This window comes from Vulpes lagopus, chromosome 20 (assembly GCF_018345385.1).
Source record: "Vulpes lagopus strain Blue_001 chromosome 20, ASM1834538v1, whole genome shotgun sequence".
Lineage (NCBI taxonomy): Eukaryota > Metazoa > Chordata > Mammalia > Carnivora > Canidae > Vulpes > Vulpes lagopus.
Genome location: NC_054843.1, coordinates 27779977 through 27798692, shown reverse-complemented (window position 1 = coordinate 27798692; position 18716 = coordinate 27779977). Strand labels below are relative to the sequence as shown.

General features: G+C 36.0%; 1 protein-coding gene across 1 annotated transcript in view; it reads right to left on the bottom strand.

Annotated features, from left to right (window-relative positions):
- LOC121479372 (putative uncharacterized protein ENSP00000383407) overlaps window positions 1–17157 on the bottom strand; it is a 29004-nt gene extending 11847 nt beyond the window's left edge. Inside the window, exons 1-3 of the mRNA XM_041734905.1 lie at window positions 17108–17157; window positions 16274–16421; window positions 9798–9929 (exon numbers count right to left, since the gene is read on the bottom strand). Coding sequence (XP_041590839.1) covers window positions 9798–9929; window positions 16274–16297 — 156 coding nt within the window. The 5' untranslated portion in view covers window positions 16298–16421; window positions 17108–17157. The remainder of the gene's footprint in view (window positions 1–9797; window positions 9930–16273; window positions 16422–17107) is intronic.
- Window positions 17158–18716: the final 1559 nt, after the last annotated feature.

Here is an 18716-nt window from a genome sequence, read left to right as displayed (position 1 = left end):
TGTTCAAGCCAAGAAGGTTATGGAGCCAGTCTGCTAGCAAGACAGAAGTCAGGGTCTTTTGTAACCTAATCATGGAAGTGACTTCTTGTTACCTTTGCCAAATTCTGTAGGAATCAAATCACACAGAGGGGTGGGGATTACATAAGGACTTAAATAAATATCAGAAGGCAGATAGGACGATTAATTTTGTATCAACTTGGCTAGATCACAATACCCAGATATTTGGTTAAACACCAGCCTAGAGGCCACTAGGAAAGTATTTTTTAGATGAGGTCAACATTTAAATCAGTAGATTTTAGCACCACTACCTTCCATAGTATAAATGGGTCTCATCCAATCAGTTGAAGATCTTAAGACAAAAAGACTGTAGTCTCCCATAGGGAAGAAGGAATTCTGCTTCTAGACTTCTTCTGGACCCTAGTTATAACATCAACTCTATCCTGGGTCTCCAGCCTGCCAGCCTGCCCTGAAAATTTCTGACTTGCCAGCCTACATAATCACATGAGACACTTCCTTCATTTCTCTCTTTATATATCAACAACCTATTAGTTCTGTTTCTCTAGAGAACACTGACTAAAATAGCCAGGTTCATTAGAGGACATCTTAGAAGTCTGCCTTCGACAGTTCCAAAAGGAAAATAATAGTGTTTTATGTTAAACAACACTCCCTTTCCAGAAGAGATTATTTTCAAAAATTTTAAAAGATTTTATTTATTAAAAAAAAAAGATTTTATTTATTTGACAGAGACCATGAGCACAAGTGGGAGTTGGGGGTTGCATGGTGCAGAGAGAGAAGCAGACTCCCCGCTGATCAGAGAGCCTGACTCAGGCTGCATCCCAGGACCCTGGGATCATGACCTGAGCCTAAGGCAGATGCTTAACTAACTGAGACACCCAGGCACTCCTCCACTTCCAAAATAATTTAAAATGTATTCAAGGAAACATTTTAGAACAGGAAGGGACCTTAGAGATCATCTAGTCTAATCCTATTATCTTATAGAGGTGGAAACTGAGATTCAGATAGTATAAGGACTTATTCAACAGTATTCAGGAACAAAGCCAAGGCAGGAACTCAGTTCCTTTCATAATGCTCTTACCATTGACCCCTGAATTATCACACGTTGAAGGTTGAGAATTGCACTGGTGGCCTGAAGACTGATTATAGTGAAGGAAAATCTTCATGGGCAGATGAACTATTGGTCAGCAAGATTGCTCTTCCCTTGAGTTGCTCTTCCCATAGTGGTAATGGTTTTGTGCTGGTGCCTCCTCATCCTCCAATCCAGATTCCTTTATCATCAATGGCACACATAGCCAAGACAGTAGGCTGGGGTCATGGATGCTGCCAGTGGCTATGGAACACAGTAAAAATAACTGGCCATATGGGGATTAAACCCCTGACCTTGGCCTCATTAGCACTGAGCTCTAACCAACTGTTAGACATGTATTGTATTGTTTGTCTTTAAAGCTATTTTTGAATCTGCTATATTACTTTCTCATTAACATCTGGTGGCTGGAAACAATTTAATTGATTTCTACAGTGCTTTTTATCAGTATAGTATGTTGATGAGTGAGTACATAAAAAATTAATCTTGCATTTTAATAATATCTAAGTTAAAATGGACCCCCTACAAAACAAAAACAAAAACAAAACAACCCTGAAATAAGAATTAGGCAAACAAGAGCCACTGTGATAGATTTTCTTATTCATTGCTGTCTACACATGATGAGAAATCTAGGTCTAAATTGTCAAACATTGCACTCAACCTGAGTGTTCATGATTTGAGGCAATTTGTGGAGATTAAAATCTTGGGTGTTCTAATGCACATCAACAATAAATCCTGTTGCTTCTTCTTGTCCAGCCCAGTAAAAATCAATGCTTTTAGGTAAGAAGTGTTGATTACAAATTATTTTTGAGCAGTTATTTTAAAACGACATCTGAGCTCAAGTGAGAGTTTGACTTAAAGTCATTTAATCAAGGGTATTAAATTAAAGGATCACTCTGCCCTGGTGATGGGTTGCAGAAGGAAGGGAAATGAACATTAACATGCATTATGCCAGGTGCTTAACGTGTGTTATAACATTTGATCCTCACTACAAACTAAGAGGCAGACATTTTTAGCCACATTCTATTGCTTAGGAAATTTAGGGTCAGAGAAGTTCAATAACATTCTCAAGGACACATATTTCTCAGCCACCTGGAGAGCAGGAATAAAACTCGAGTCTATTAACTACATTACCCATCTCAGGTTCCTTCTGCTTTGTTCTGTATATCATCAGATTATATTTAGCATATATATTATAAGGTCAGATTCTTTATCCTTCTATCTTCTGCTCCTCTTCACTTCTTATCTCCCAAAAGCACTTTGCCACTTGGCCATCTCCTGCCTTCTCTAACTCTTGCATATATACACATTCATACCACACACACACACACACACACACACACACACATGCACACTTCTGGCAGAGGGGCCAAAGGACAAGATTAGTATTTGGGAAGCCAGAACTCCAGTCTTGATTCCATCTGTCTCTCCATACAAGTCACTAATCTCAGCTTCCTCATTGGGTAACACACCTGTTCCCTATTGTCTCGTCTCCTTCTAAAAGTATATAATTAAATGTTTAGCATCAAGTATTTTTACACTTTAATATCTATACTTCCTTAAGTGAAGTAGGATATGATATTATCTGGTTATTTAATGCCTCAATACCACCAGCAGTTCCAAGCCTCTCATCCTGCACTGTCCAACACAGAGCCATTACTAGCCTCATGGGGCTATTGAGCAATTGATGAATGGTTGGTTTGACTGAGGAACTAAATTTTAATTTAACTTAATTTCATTTGAATTTAGAAACTGAAGCTGGGGACAAAACACACAATATTTATGATTTCACTAGGACTAGATTTCACTTCAACCATTGACACTTCAGCATCGGACTTAAGATGTATAAAATACATATGACAAAAGTCTTAGCTTAAAAACAAGGGTGTAAAATGTCTTATTAACATTTTATATTAATTACATTGTTTCTTTTTCAAGTTTTTTATTGTGACTACTAGAAAATCTAAAACTATATCTGTGGACTGCATTATATTTCTATTGGAAGGGGCTACTCTAATCCCTTCTTACTGATATGGTAAGTCCAGAGTAGAGTCTAGATATATGTGTCTTCAGGTGTTCCTGAAGTCCCACTGCTGTTGAGAACAACTGTCAAAAGCTGTAGCAAAGTCTTTTTATAGCAACTCTTTCTTTTTAAGATTTTTTTTATTTATTTGAAAAAGAGAGAGAGCATGTGTGCACATGAGCTGTGGGGGGAGGTGGGGGATCAGGAGAGGCAGAGAGGGAGAGGGAGAGAGAATCTTAATCCGACTCCACTATGGGCCTGATATCACAACTCTGAGATCATTCGTGAGCCAAAATCAAGAGTCAGATGCTTAACTGACTAAGCCATCCAGGCACCCTTGTGATTTAGTTTTTAATGTAATAGTATTAGATAGTTTTTCTTTTTGGGGTCATTATTCTCCATATTAATTGGAAAAATTAAAAAGTCTTAATTTATCACCACTTTATAAGACTCAAATATTACAGAAGAGTTGTAACTCACTTTAAATGTTACAATAATACTGTAAACCTGGGGTAGGGATGATACAAATTATTTTCTACAGAGACAAAGGAGAGCCACCTTCAGAAAGCTAGCATTCCTCTCTGTCCATTGCAGAGGAGTTCCAGAGGTGAAAGGGCACTGCTTTTGTTTTGTTTTTTTTTTTTGGTTTTTTTTTTTGTTTTTTTGCATTTGGTTTTGATTTTTGAGCATGGTAATGCCAATTATAATAAGTATGAAAAGATTCAGAAGGAAGGATAGTGGACATAATAGATTAACACTTAACATCTCCCCACCTTCCTTCTGGTGTGCCTTCATCTATCAGAGGCAAAAAGGCTAAAAAACCACATTCTACAAGCTTCCTAAAGCCCAGAGAACAGATATAATTTAAGTCTTGGCACAATATAAGCATCCGTGTGACATTTGAAAGGTGAGATGTGACCCAGAGGCCACAATCTAGTAGCCAGGTTAACAGATGAGTGAAATTCCCTTTAACCTAATGTATCTAAAATATTATTTCAACAAGCAATTAATGTAAAAATTGTTAGTAAGCTGTTTTATATTTTTTCATAGGAAGTATTTAAAATACAGCTTCTATTTTACCCCTACTGCCATCCTTATTTGGAATAGCTCCTTTACAGGCATTCAATTGCCACCTGTGTTTGTAACCACACAGCTCCAAGGGTCAGTAAGCTTTTTCTAAGGAAAGCCAGATAGAAGTATAATAGGCTCTGGGCCACAGACAATTTCTATAGAGCAGTCTTATTTTTGCTTTTGTTTTTAAACAAATCTTTTCAAATGCAAAAGCTGCTCTTAGCTCATGGGCCATAAAATACAGGTCCCCTCAGGCTGTGGTTTGCAATCTCAGCTCCAGTGTGGCATATGAACCCTTCTCATGGTTCTTTAACTTCTGTGCTAAATCATTCCTGCATGTGGAGAGGAGGAGGATCAAGAAGATATTGTCTTCCTGCAACAGAACTCAGCCAACCCCATAGAGAGGATTGTTCTCATTCTATAGAGAAGTGGCAGAGTCAGAATGAGAACTGTTATTTATCCAACTCCAAAGCTCATGCTTTTTGACACTATATCCTACATACTCCATTATTGAGGCTTTCTTTAGCTTGATTAATGGAACTTCACCAATCTATTCATTTAGCTTACAAGTATTTATTGAATGAGTATTTGTACATTGAATTTATTGAATAAATTCAATTGAAGTTTAAATTGAAGTATTTATTGAATGAGTATAAATAATAGGGACATTGCCCTACCCCACATTAAAGCTCATTTTTGAGAAGGCTCAAATTTCTTACGAATTTATGAGTTACAAAATGGAAGCAAAAATTGACAATCATTGGCTTACTTCAGTCAATACAGATGGCAAACCAGATAATTCAGGACTGAACCAGGTAACCCCCAGTTGGCAGAGATACAAGCATTTTATGTTCTCACTCTATTTCTAAATCAAGATATTTTATTAGCTTCAGACATAATAAAGAAGTACTAAAAGTAGTACAGAATTGAGCCATAATGACCTACATTTTAACTAATACAATAACAAAGTAGTCAATCCTTAGTTAAGCTAGTATATTAGTACAGTTTCAGCATGTTTACTAAGTTGTATGATTATTTACTCCATAAAATCTTTACCCTTTTTTTTTTTTTTGGTAGTAGCTCTCCAAAGCACTCTGGCTTTGCTAATATACAAGTGGATCACTTATTATTCTTCTTCATGAAATTTAATAAAGTCTTGTATTTTAAATTTATTTATCTTTGGACCAGATATCCATTACCAACCCCTCCTGGAACTGCAATTAAAATGGAAGCTGGATGTTTCAGATGTTCCGCATTTAAAATCCCAAGATACTAAATAGACATTTTTCCAAAGAACACATGCAGATGGCCAACAGACACATGAAAAGATGTTCAACATCATTAATCATCAGTGAAATTCAAGTCAAAACCACAAGAAGATATCATCTCATACCAGTCAGAATGGGTAGTTTCAAAAGGACAAGAAATAACAATTGTTGGAAAGGATGTGGAGAAAAGAGATCCCTCGTGCACTATTAGGAATGTAAATTGTTACAGCCATTGTGGAGAACAGTATGTAGGTTGCCCCCAAAACTAAAAATACAAATACCATGAGATCTAATTAATTCCCCTTCTGGGTATTTACCCAAAGAGGATAAAAACACTAATTCAAAAAGATACATGCATACCTATGTTTATTGTAGCTTTGTTTAAAATAGACAGGATATGGAAATAACTAAGTGACCATCAATAGGTAAATGGATAAAGAGGATGTGGTACATACACACAATGGAATATTACTCAGTCCTAAAAAGAACAACATCTTGCCATTTGTGACAACAATAATGCACCTAGAAGGTATTATGCTAAGTGAAATAAGTCAGAAAAACAAAATACCATATGATTTTACTTATATGTGGAATCTAAAAAACAAACAAATGACATCAAAAAGAGAGACTCATAAACATTAAGAATAAACTAGTGGTTCCCAAAGGGGAAGGGGGTAGAGGATAGACAAAATAGGTGAAGAGGATTAAGAGGTATACATTTCCAGTTATAAAATAAGTTGCAGGGGATCCCTGGGTGGCGCAGCGGTTTGGCGCCTGCCTTTGGCCCAGGGCGCGATCCTGGAGACCCGGGATCGAATCCCACATCAGGCTCCCGGTGCATGGAGCCTGCTTCTCCCTCTGCCTGTGTCTCTGCCTCTCTCTCTCTCTCTCTGTGACTATCATAAATAAATAAAAAAAAAAAAATTAAAAAAAAAATAAATAAAAAAAAAAAAAATAAAATAAGTTGCAAAGATGAAAAGTAGAACATAGGGAATATAGTCAATAATATTGTAGTAACTTTGTGTGGTGATAGATGGTAACTATACTTATCATGGTGAGCATATCATAATGTATATATTGTCAAATCACTATGTTGTACACCTGAAACTAATAGTACTTCTAAACTATACTTCAATTATTTTTTTTAATTTAAAAATCTCCAAATAAACTATTTTCCCTTTAATACCTATTCAGCCCTTAAATGTGAAGATGATCTACAGTAGATCATCTCCTCTGGGAGTCTGGATTATCTTATATTCATCTATATAACTCCACATATTGCTTGAAACAGTATTTTCTACATCACAAAACTCCTAATAAATATGAATAAATGCAACTTGTTTAAGGGAAGCCAAGAAGCCTGGAATTTGTCTTGTTTTTCTTTTCTTTTTATTCCTTTCTTTTCCTTCTTCCTTCCTTTCTTTTCTTTTCTTTTCTTTTCTTTTCTTTTCTTTTCTTTTCTTTTTTCTTTTCTTTTCTTTCTTTTCTTTTCTTTTTGAAAGGGAGAGAGTAAGGTCAGGAGGAGCAGAGGGAGAGAGAGAACCTCAAGCAGGCTTCACACTAATGCAGAGCCCAATGCGGGATTTGATACCATATTACTGAGATCATGACCTGAGCTGACATCAAGAGTTGGAAGCTTAACAGACTGAGCTAACTAGGTGCCCTTTATTTTTCTTTTCAACTCATGTGACAAATGATCTTATTTTTAGTAGGGGCTATTATTTTCTATTGTTACAACTAGATATACTATCTAGTTGGTTCTAAAAAGTCAGTATGAGAGCAACTTTCCTCTTCCAGAAGGTTGCAGATACATTTGGGTTGAGGACTGGAAGCTTGAGATATAACTCCATGAACCTTAGGGATGTTTTTGTAGTATTTCTAGAAAATGAATCCAAAAATAATAACTGTTTCTGATATTGCCAAGATTAGTCCAAAACTTTTTTTTTTCTTGAATTAGGGAGGAGGGGGAGACAGTGAGAATACTAGGAGGAAAAAATAATCCATTCTTCAGAGGCTCAGAGGGAAAGTTCTAAACCACTAAATGTCATTTTATTAAAAGACTGATTTTGTTTTAACCAAGCTGTGAAATCATTATTATTAGGAATAAAATGTCAGTGGAAATTTGAAAGGACCAGTACAATTTAACAATTAAGAGTAGAATCAGTGGTTGAACTGGTTGCCTTTCAAATTTATGCTGCATATATGCACAGATTTTAAATTAAATATGGAGACATATATATCTATATACATGATATCCATGTACACATATACATGTATATATATTGTATATATATATATGTGGAGAGAGAGTTATAGAAATTTAAATCATGTTTTCATTATTCTCAACCACTTTGGAATGTAAGGAAGTTTGATAAAAATTCTAGTAGACTGCTTGACCATGAACTTGTTTATTTTTCATGCATATTTATTAAACTAATACTTTTAAAGAAAATATCTTCAGGCTCTTCAGCCTATTCATTTTTTCTTTTTAATTATACAGTAAAAATGCTTACAAACATTTTGCAATGTTAATTGAGTCTCCACGTAAGTCTTACTCTCTCAGATTACTATGTAAAATGTATTCCTGCTTCCTCTTATGCATATCTGTCAAGATCAACATCTTCATGGATATTGAAAAGGTATAGATTGAAGGAAGAGTTTCCACTACAATAAAATGTTTTTGGATTATTTTTTACCGACTGAGACTTATTATTGAACTTGTTTGCTAACAAATGCTACATTGCTTACATCCGTAAGCTCTATAAAAAAGAAGTTTTCAAAGAATGTCCCCAAGGAATAAAATTGGTAGGTATGAAGGCAGATATAAAACTTGAAGGTACTTTTCTGGATTTGAGTCCTGGGTCATCTTCTTTTTAACAGGGGAAGTTATGTAACCTTTCTCAACATTTCTAAACATCTCTAAAGTTATTGTGAGGATCAACACAAATAATGTCATATATAACATTACCTAATACAGTGCCTTACAAAAAAGGAAGCGGATAGTAATCTTTGTGTTGTTATTGGGGAAAAGTATAATTGTAAGGGTAGAAGATGGCATCTAAATCTCTAAGCATAGAGAAGTTCTTTATTTGTAGCAGACAGGATGTTTTGTATTGCAATAAGCCACAATATAAGGAAAATAAGTTTGTTAGGATGGGATTAATTTATCATTGTTACTTTTTTAAGCTTTTATTTATTTATTCATGAGAGACACACACACAGAAAAGCAGAGGGAGAAGCAGGCTCCATGCAGGCAACTCGATGTGGGACTTGATCGCGGGACTCCAGGATCATGCCCTAAGCCAAAGGCAGATGCACTTAACCGCTGAGCCACCCAGGCATCCCAGGATGGGATTAATTTAAATACAGCACAATCAACTATGAGAACAGCCAGCACTGTTAAACAGGGACAGGGTGAATTTTGCAGAGCAACTCTGCCTCTAGTAATTATAACGATAATTCAAAAAAACTATCTGCATTTGCATTCTAGTAATATTCATGTTTTGTAAGTTCACGGTGTGTGTCCTTAAATTTTAGGAGCAGCTTAGTAAAGTGGTTAGCACAGATTTTAAAGCCACCAGGGGTGTATTGCAGTTGGCACTGAAGATAATGAACAAATAAATATTCAGGTATTGTAAGCCTGTTATTAAACCACTGGTAGCTTAAAATGACCAGGGGAGGAGCATTTACACCATGGCAATCAGCAAATGGAACAAATCTAGGGTTCCCTCCATCCATCCCAAAGACCTGGTTTACCAATGCACTACTGAGGCAGACTCATATATCTTTAATTGACAGCTTTAACACTTCATGGTTTATAGCCTGTAGCAAGTTATTTTGCTTTCTCTCCTTCAGTTTCTTAATCTCAAAAAATAATGTAGTTATTTCTCTGTCCTAAGTTTGCTTTGAGGATTAACTGGGTTAACTTATGTAATCACCTAATACATACTCTATAAATGGTAGTTCATATTAATAAGCTAAAGTCATGAAAGAGACAACAATGAAAAGCTCAGAAACTAAAAGTAAATGAAGAGCTTTCTGAGAATAGTGATTTTTGCCATATTAACAGGTATCATGGGCAGCCTGGGTGGCTCAGCAGTTAAGTGCCACCTTCAGCCCAGGGCTTGATCTGGAGATCCGGGATCAAGTCCCACATCGGGCTCCCTCCACGGAGCCTGCTTCTCCCTCTGCCTGTCTCTCTCTCTCTCTCTCTCTCCCTCTCTCTGTCTCTCATTAATAAATAAAATCTTTAAAAAAAAAACAGGTATCATGAGGCAAGTGATTCTAAATATATGATAGAGAAGCAATCCGCTCAACTCAAGGCTTCACTCACCATGAAGAGACTGTTGTGTGCTCTTCCACTCTCTCCAATAGGTGAGATAAGAGAACCAATCCCGACAGAGGTGCTTTCTTGGTTAGTTTGTTGCTCTGGGACTGGCTCATATAAGCTGTCCATAGAACCTTCCTGTAATAAAAGAGATTTATGAGGCAAGAAATAATAAAATGGTATTTTCATTGAAAAGTGCTTTTTAAAAAAGATTTATTTATTTTAGAGAGAGAGAGCACATGAGCAGAGGGAGAAACAGAGGGAGAGAATTTCAAGCAGGCTCATCTCTGAGCATGAGGCATGACTCAGGCCTCCATCTCAAGACCTAGAGATCATGACCCGAGCCAAAATCAAGAGTTGGTCACCTATAATACAGAGCCATCCAGGCACCTCTCCTTAAAAAGTCTTCTAACCTATCTACCCCCTTTTACAAAGTACCCCATCTAAATCGTCCTGGGCATAGAGATGAAGAGTTAATGGTATGCCAGTTTTCAACAGTGAACAAGGCAGCAAAGAAAGGCATTCTCAGCACTCTCTACAGAGCCAGGAATTTAAACAAAACTCAACTGTTGGGGAACAATTGTGCAAAATGAGGCAGTTTTTCAAAAAGGGTGATGAAGACATCAACTTCAAGGTACAACTAAATAGATGCCAATGTGCACAGCAATAAACTGCGGTGGGTGTCAGGTCACAGGTGTTAGATACACATATCCCTCTAATTAGTCCTGTGTCCTTGTAGAATAAACACAATGTGTACTTTAGCTTCTTCAATGGTAAAGCAGCAGTTTTGTTCATGTTACAGAGTAACTGCCAGGATAAAATGAATTTATAGGGTGTGCTCTGAAACAGCAAAAAAAGTATTTCACAAGTACAATAAAGATATTAATATTTATGGTATTTATATTAATAAATAATATTATGTATTTGTTTTCATTCTTTTACAGAAGAGTAAATTTTAAAATGTACGATTTTGTATTTAAAATCATTGTGAACCAGGGGCACTTGGGTGGCTCAGTGGTTGAGCTTCTTCCTTTGGCTCAGGTCATGATCCTGGGGTCCTGGATCAAGTCCCATATCAGGCTCCCCACAGGGAGTCTGCTTCTACCTCTGCCTATGTCTCTGCCTTCCTCTGTGTGTCTCTCATGAATAAATAAATAAAATCTTAAATAAATAAATATATATAAATAAAACAATTGTGAACCACATAATAAATTTTCTTTGTATTTGAGAAGAAAACTTACTAACTGAATTAACTAGTTATATTTTCACCTTGTGAGACAAAATTGATATAGTTGTGTTGTCATCTGGAAACAGTATAAAGGGAGAGAGGCATACACTTAGTATATGGGAAATTTCTATAGTTATGAGTAACGCCAATAGTGGTGTCATTAATATAAAGGTCTGTTGAATTATGAAAGAGTTTTCTTATGTGAAACAATGAGTAGAACTATAGGGTTGCATTGAAAATGTTCTCATCTTTAAAAATGAATTTTATTACAATATAAACTAAGATTGAGTTGCATTTGCATCATCTACCTTTATTTATTTTTAAAGATTTTATTTATTTATTCATGAGAGACACAGAGAGAGAGGCAGAGACATAGGCAGAGGGAGAAGCAGGTTCCCTGTGGGGAGTTCCACGTGGGACTTGATACCCGGACCTTACAACTTGAACCAAAAACAGATGTTCAACCACTGAGCCACCCAGGCACCCCACATCATCTACCTTTAGAACATTAAACTAAAATGTTCTGTAGTTTTGTGTTGTAAACAACCTCTGCTCAAAACACATGGCAAATTGTTGGGAAAATTAAAAAGACTTAAATCATGTATGCTCTAAAATACCTAATCATGTAGAGACACAAAATCTAACTGAAACACAAAATGGTTAGTGAATATAAAACTTTGGACCTCTTCAGTGTCCATCCACAAACAGGTAGTATTGACTAGGGCTTTGTGGGGTGAAGTGTAGGGGATATCATCCACATAAAGGAACTTCATGCTAAAATCTAGCAGCACTCATAGTTAGAAAGGAGGTTGAAAAAAAGCTCCTTCCAATAGCTGCTGGGGCCCTTGCTTCTAGGAAGGTGTAGGTCAGAAAAGTGAAATTTATCAACACAGCCAGCAAGATGGGATCTGAAACAAGCAAGCAGCCAACTGGTTCTGTGACTGCATCAGCCATACACCAACTATCACCTCAGGATAGGATCCCTGGACCAGCAATGTAATTCCTGGTTCTGAACCAGAGCCTCAGAGGGACTTGAGGTCTTGCCTCACAACTAGATGTAGAAAGGTGAAGAGGGCAGAGAGGAAAGAAAAAGAGAGGGAGGAAGGTGTAGGTTGAGGGGAACGGAGGACTAGGGAGAGGGAGCGACAGAGAAACAGAGAAAAGAGAAAGAGTTTTATCATCCAACATTAACCAAAACACACGAAGGGATTAAATGCTGAGAAATAGCACTAGCTGAATTGACAATCTGAAAGTAAAACCATTTCATTCCAGATAAAATTAAAATCAAAATGATGGAGAAATATTTAAGAAAGAATGTGATCTTCACAGAGTAAAATGAAAAAAAGTAATATCCATTTATAAATAATCTATGATGAAACCAAACTGGCAGAAATGAAATAAGAATATCAGAGAGCGACAAAAAATAAACAATTACAGTATCCTGAAATGAATAATATAATCAAAGAAATTTATATTAAAAAACTAAAAAATTAGGATTAACTCTAGACTTTTGAAAAAAATTAGAAAATACTGCAGAGTCTATCCATGGTGGAGCGTACAGGGGTAAATAGAAAACACATAGAACATTCAGGTAAAGTGTGGAGGGTATATTAAGATGTTGCCATGTAATATTAATAAGAATTCTAGAAAAATAAAATGACAGAATTTTCTTGTCAATTTGAGAAAACTATGGACCAATTTCACTTATAAAGTAGTTTTAAGAAATTCTAAATGTGATGTACACATTTAAATATAATTAAATTTAGTAGTCTGCATAAAAATATACCATGGTCAATCCGTATTTAATACGAGAATATAAGGATGTTTCAACATTTGGATGTCTTTTTTAAATATTAAACAGAAAACTTATTATTTCAATAAATGTTTTAAGGCACTCAAAAAATTTATTATTCATCTGTGATAAAATCTAGTGAATGGGGAAGAGACAGGACTTCCTTGACCTCATTGGGATTATTTATCAAAAGCCTCGGGATGACTCAATTAGGAATAACTACATGAATGTGAGAAACAAGTCTAGGATGCCTGCTGGTATAGCATTCTTGTCAATGTGACAGAAGTGAAAGAAAAGTTGAAAATGATACAATTACTAAAGAAGAGGAAAATTTACAGATTATCTGTATGGAAATCTAAGAAAAAAAAACATAGACTACCAGAATTTTTACAATTCAGCAAAATTATATACTTGCAGTATCAATATCAGGAAGTCCATAAATGTATCTATAAATCAGCAGAAACAGATTAGGAAAAAGTAATCATAACAGGAACCAAAATTCTTAGGCCCTTAGCAACAAATTTAGTAAAAGATGTGCACGAATTTTAAAGAGCAAATTATAAACTATCTTAATCTTCGATAAAAGAAAATCAGGATCAATGAAAAGCTACACGTGTTTGTGGAGGGGAGGACTCAACTCCATAATTAAGTCAATTTCCCCTAAAGCTGATGTGAGACTAAGTCTATTTTAACCAAAATCCCACCAAAGATTTCATATAATTTGAAATTTACCTAGAAGCATAAAAACTTAAAAAAGTCCAAATTTTGAAAAGGGACAAGGGAAGGGTATTTTGCTGAATAAGGTGTCTACGTAGCATTAGACTTACCCTAATAGGTATATATTAAAGATCAGGTCTAAGGAAAGGGGTAGAGATAAACCGATGGGATAGAATCGAGTCCAAATAAAATAGAGGCAGCCTTGCAAATCACTGAAGAAATGGTGCACGGATAATTGATTTGTAACCTTACTGGGTTACAAAGTCATGTTAAACTCAATAACCATATGATGAGCTCAACAAGAAAATCACCCTGCTTCTAATGAGCAAGTCTTCTAAAAGGCTTATCACAATGTAAAACTGTAAGAAACATTCTAGAGTCAGAGTGGCATACATAAAAGGATATTCCTGCCTCCCTTTTGAAAGATAGACCCCATTTCAAGTTTATAGATCCCAAATAATAGCAATCACCTTTAATGGATTATTTATAGTATCCTTGGTTCACAATGGGTAGTTCATTAAGTTTGCTTTATATTTCTCTTAAAAATCCCATTTACTAAAAGATTTACAATTTCCCCCTACACTTCAATAAGAGAATGTTTAACTCTTTCTCTGGCTTTCTTTAGTGGTAAACTTTATGTGATGCTTAATATTTAAAACCATCTCTTTCCTACAGAATTAAAGATAAATATATAAATATACACCTCTACTTTTTAATTCTGAAATGGTTCTTTCCACTAAATCAATGATTTTTCATCTCTTTATTTTAAATGCATGTCCCATATGTTCACATTCCTACAGGCACAGATAAAATATGTTTTGAATTATGCACAAATTCCTGGCAAAATCTGTAACCCCACCCCTTTTTCACAGCTCATAACAGCACAGTAGGGTGTTGCAACACCCTGGTTGAGAGCCCATACGCTAAACAATTTTATTTATTTACCCCACAGGAAGAAATAAAAAGCACCTAAAATAGTTTTGATTTTTTTCCAAGTACCTTGTGGACATTTTATTCTTAAAGCAATTGATTTCAACAAACTTTGGAATGCTTGAACAAAATATTTCAGTCTTTATGATGGTTCAATCTAATCAAATATGTTTCCAAACAAGCAAATTTTTAAGGACAGCTTTAAAACATGGGAAAGAGGGGCGCCTGGGTGGCTCAGTTGGTTGAGCATCTGCCTTTGGGCTCAGGTCATGATACCAGGGGCCCTGGGATCAAGCCCCACGTCCCATCCTGCTTGCGCTCCCTCTCCCTCTATCAAATAAATAAATGAAGTCTTAAAAATAAAATAAAACATGGAAAAGAGTTGCAGTCAGATTGAGTCCGTGAGGCATGGCTTTGAAGAAAGCCTTTTTCAGTCCATGCTCCTTTTCCTACATTACAGAGAAAGACAATGATGCTCATTAGATGGTTATAGGTCTTCAATAGCAGGATTACAAACGTATGCCACACTATGCTGAGCCACGCTATCTTATAGAAACATTAGCATACTGATTATAGAACCATTCAGAGTGATTTCAGAATGCAGTCATCTCTACTGCTACACTGCCTATTTCCATGGGAAGTATATTCATATAAACTACATATAGCTCTTTTAGATAGACTAGAAAAGAATGCACAATACCACTTAAATCACCTGAAATGGGATTTCTCCAGTCAGATTTATATGGCACAAAGCAAAGTTGAGCACCGGCAATTATTTTGTAAATTGGGACTATATAGGCAATCAGAACTCGATGATTCAGCCTGCCACAACTCACAACTGCATTTTATTTTTCAAGATGCTCTAAGATTAAATCCCTTATCTTGGCTTAAAATGCCTCCTGTTTAGGTATTACAACCTATGTCAGCACCATCTCTAGCACTTATGTTAATCTTATTTGCAATTTGGAAAGAAAACAAACATCAAAGTAAACCATTTTATTTCTACAAATGACAGGGATCTCCCAGCCACATCTTGAAAAACCAGTGAATAGGCATAATGTCCTGCTGTAAACACAGATAGAAATGAATAAAATTATTTTTGAAATCCATTTTTAGCATTGGCAGATGGCACAATTGCAGGTTAGAGTTATAAAGTATTTCCAGATCTATGACTACCTGCTAACTTTCACTGATCCACTTCAGGCTACACTAAAAAAAAAAAAAAAAAAGTAATAATGTAAAAAAGAATTTGAGAAGTGCTTGTACCCATGAATGAGCACATCTGCAGGACTGGAATAATGTATTGTACCTCGCATTTACAGCCCTGTGTAACTCAGAAAGCTGCCTCCATGGTAGTTTAACAAAGCCAACATTAAACAGAATTCATTACTCAAACAATGAAGAAGAAATTTTGATTCCTAGGATGTGTTGAAGCAAAGTAAGTAACTCAAATGCAGCATATTTTGCAAAATGTTTTCTCATATTTATAATAAATAGAAGAAAATAGTTCCTCAGAAATAGTGTTTACATATCATTCTTAGAAATTCAACATCAAAATGTTAAATAACCAGTAATTGTTTTACATGAACGTATTTTGTTGTTGCTGTTAAATTACTTGCCTCTGCATAGAATTGGCTGAAGTGCTTTAATAAAAACATCCTTTTCCTCTTTTTTGATGCGGACTTTTTTATAAGACCCTAAATATATTCTTTAATCACCACATAGGAAATTTAGGGTTTACCCTAATTCCATTACTTTTAATTGATACAATAAAATTAAAATGACAATATCAATGATGCATGTAAGGAAACTCACCAGTGAAAAGCAGAAAAGATTCATTTTTGAGGTGGGCTTCAGTCCCTTGTCGCTGTGCCTGAGAGAACGTGATCACCCCTTGTAGGTCCTTCTTGCCTTCACAGCTGTGTGGGCAGTTCTCGTGGGAGATTATTACAGAGTAAAATCCCTGCCATAATCCAGGGGATTCAGAGACCATGATCAAATAAGATGGTCTTTATTGAACAAACAATTTTTTAAATTAATGTAGAGGCCTGACTAATCAAATGAGAGCACAAGACATACCATGATTTGTATAAACAGATTTCGAAGGTGGCAATAATATTGCTAAAATATGAAGGAAGCTTACAGTAAAAACAATCATAGACCTAGCTAACTAAATTGAAAATATGAAGCAAACCTTGAAAAAAAGACCATCCTTCAATATAAAAGTAACACCTTCCTTTCAAAGGTAGTAGGTCAAAGCCAGGTCCCATGTGTGCCTCCCCATCTCCATCCCTCTATTTCCTTCCATTAATTGAAAAAAGAAGTTGGATTTTTTATATGACATGATGCTGAAATGAGTACTTTTTAAAGTGGTAGAATATACATAACAAAATTTACCACTGTAACGATTTTAAAATGTAATTTTGTGGCATTAAGTATATTCACATTGCCATTAACCATCACTGCCATCCATCTCCAGAACTCTTTCATCTTGTAAAACTGAAACTCTGGGCCTATTAAACACTAACTCCCCACTCCTCCCTTCCCACCAGCCCCTGACATTTACCCTTTTACATTCAGCCTCTATGAATTTCATTCTTCTATAGGTACCTCTTATAAGTAAAATACAATGTTTGTCCTTTGACTCACTTATTTCTCTCAGTGTCACGTCTTTGAGGCTCAACCATGTTGTAGTATTTGTTAGAATTTCCTTCTTGTTTAAGACTTTTAAGGGATCCCTGGGTGGCGCAGCGGTTTGGCGCCTGCCTTTGGCCCAGGGCGCGATCCTGGAGATCCGGGATCGAATCCCACGTCGGGCTCCCGGTGCATGGAGCCTGCTTCTCCCTCTGCCTGTGTCTCTGCCTCTCTCTCTCACTGTGTTCCTATCATAAATAAATAAAAATTAAAAAAAAGACTTTTAATATTCATTGTATATATTCTGTATATACCACATTCTGTTTATCCATTCATATGATGATAGACACTTGGGTGGCTTCTACCTTTTGGCTACTGTAAATAATGCTGCCATCAACAAGCCTGTACAAATCCCTATTTGTGCCCCTGCTTTCAATTCTTTTGTGTGCATAACCAGAGATGGAATTGCTGGAAAGTTCAATTCTGATCTTGCAAATATGTTTCCTCTTCAGCTGGTCCTGGACTTATTTTTCCAGTAAGTAACATTTATTTCTAATACCCTCAAGAAAGGCATCTACAGTTGCCCCTTGTTCTTTAATTAGGAAAGCCTGGAGAATTACTTTGGCACCTTTTGCTTTTAGAGTGTTGTGAGCTAGTAATGCTTTCAATCCCAAGTAACAGACTATATATCTGAGGATGCTTACTCAAGGGTTACTCTTCTCATATAAGGGTTGGTTTGTGCATTTCCAACAGCTAGTATGGATGCAAAGGTACAGTGAGGTCAGTGGTGGTAACTTTCTACAGTTCCCCTTCTTTCCCTTCATGTTTTGAAGACAGATGCAGAATCTCAAAGCATTAAGTCTTCACGTTGCCTTTAAATGAAAAAAGTACGTCATCAGCACCATCATCGAGCAGCCTTCCATGTTTTACTACCTTCTTATTCTTCCAGTACTCCTGCAAGTTTCTCCATTTCTGCATGCTTTCCTAAGTTAGTACTTTGGGTGAGTATTATTTACAGTGTATTCTGAGAAAATGTAATATTAAAATTTAATTAAAATCAAACCAGATGAGACGAGAACTTTGAGTCTCTTCTAGGAACTATAATATTATTTCAAGGCTGAATATTTTCAAAAATTGATTATGAGCTTTTCATATGTACTTGAAAGCAGAGTTCACTAATCCCTCCATATTCCCATCACCTATATTCAAAAATTATCAAGATATTACAACAGTTGCTAAATCTATCCCATTTTATCCTTATCATTTTTCTTTCCTGTGCAAGTATTTCAAACCCCAGACATCATGTCATTTCACTCCTACACACTCCACTTTGTATCTCTAAAATTTTTTGACATTTTCTTAGATAATCAGAGTGCCATTGCTACACTTTAAAATTATTCCTTGATAACTTCAAATACCTCCCATGTCATCCCCCCCACAGAGAGAGAGAGTCTATTTCTCCATTTCCTTGAATGTGGGCTGAAGCTGTGACTACACTGATAAATGGAAGATGGAAGAAATATCAGTGTTTTAGATCTAAGCTCACCCTTTAAGAGGACTGCTAGCTTCCTTTCCTCCTTCTTGGATCCCAGCTGTCCTTTTGTGAGAAAGCCCAAGCAGCACA